Source organism: Penaeus monodon, chromosome 28 (genome assembly GCF_015228065.2).
Source record: "Penaeus monodon isolate SGIC_2016 chromosome 28, NSTDA_Pmon_1, whole genome shotgun sequence".
Classification (NCBI taxonomy): domain Eukaryota; kingdom Metazoa; phylum Arthropoda; class Malacostraca; order Decapoda; family Penaeidae; genus Penaeus; species Penaeus monodon.
In genome coordinates, this window is record NC_051413.1 from 32624925 (window position 1) to 32625492 (window position 568).

The 568-nt window shown below is 37.0% G+C and overlaps 1 protein-coding gene across 1 annotated transcript in view; it reads right to left on the reverse strand.

Annotated features, from left to right (window-relative positions):
• LOC119591506 (gephyrin-like) overlaps positions 1-568 on the reverse strand; it is a gene marked incomplete in the record, with an annotated part of 7903 nt that overhangs the window by 5993 nt on the left and 1342 nt on the right. The window contains 1 exon segment of the mRNA XM_037940256.1: positions 199-334. Coding sequence (XP_037796184.1) covers positions 199-321 — 123 coding nt within the window.

Below are 568 nucleotides of genomic sequence, written 5' to 3' on the forward strand. Positions count from 1 at the left end.
CCCAATAGGTTAACACATCATAACAACCTAAAAATGCAATAAAAAAAGAACTAACTAACATTATGTGCCAAAATATGTCTTAAAATATATTTCTAAAATACATCACAAAAAGGTATGGCTACAATGTGACATGGATAAGGGATCATAGTCATTACATCAACAGATGTATGCAAGACAAGACAGTGAACTCCTATATACCTGTCCTCGGAAAAGAGTGTTCTTGGCTACGAGATCCTTCAGATTCGCACCAGCTGTGTCCTCCGCCTCCCCACGGGAACATCGGTCACTCACTGTCAGTATTCCAACCTTTATCCCTGACATTGCTGGGCAGCTTCTTCCTGGTCAAAGGGAAATATTGTTAAATCATAAAACAACAAAATGAGAAATTATAAAACTAGCATCAATCAGAGTACTTTGGACAAGGTTTTGACAAATTTTGATCTAGTTTCCATGTTCACCAAAACAGGGGGACAGAAATCTAATAAAACACATGTGGGTTGCTACCAATAGAGTTCCAAAAAAGAGTAGACTAATAAAAAAACATATAAAAACCTAACCTCCTAACCTC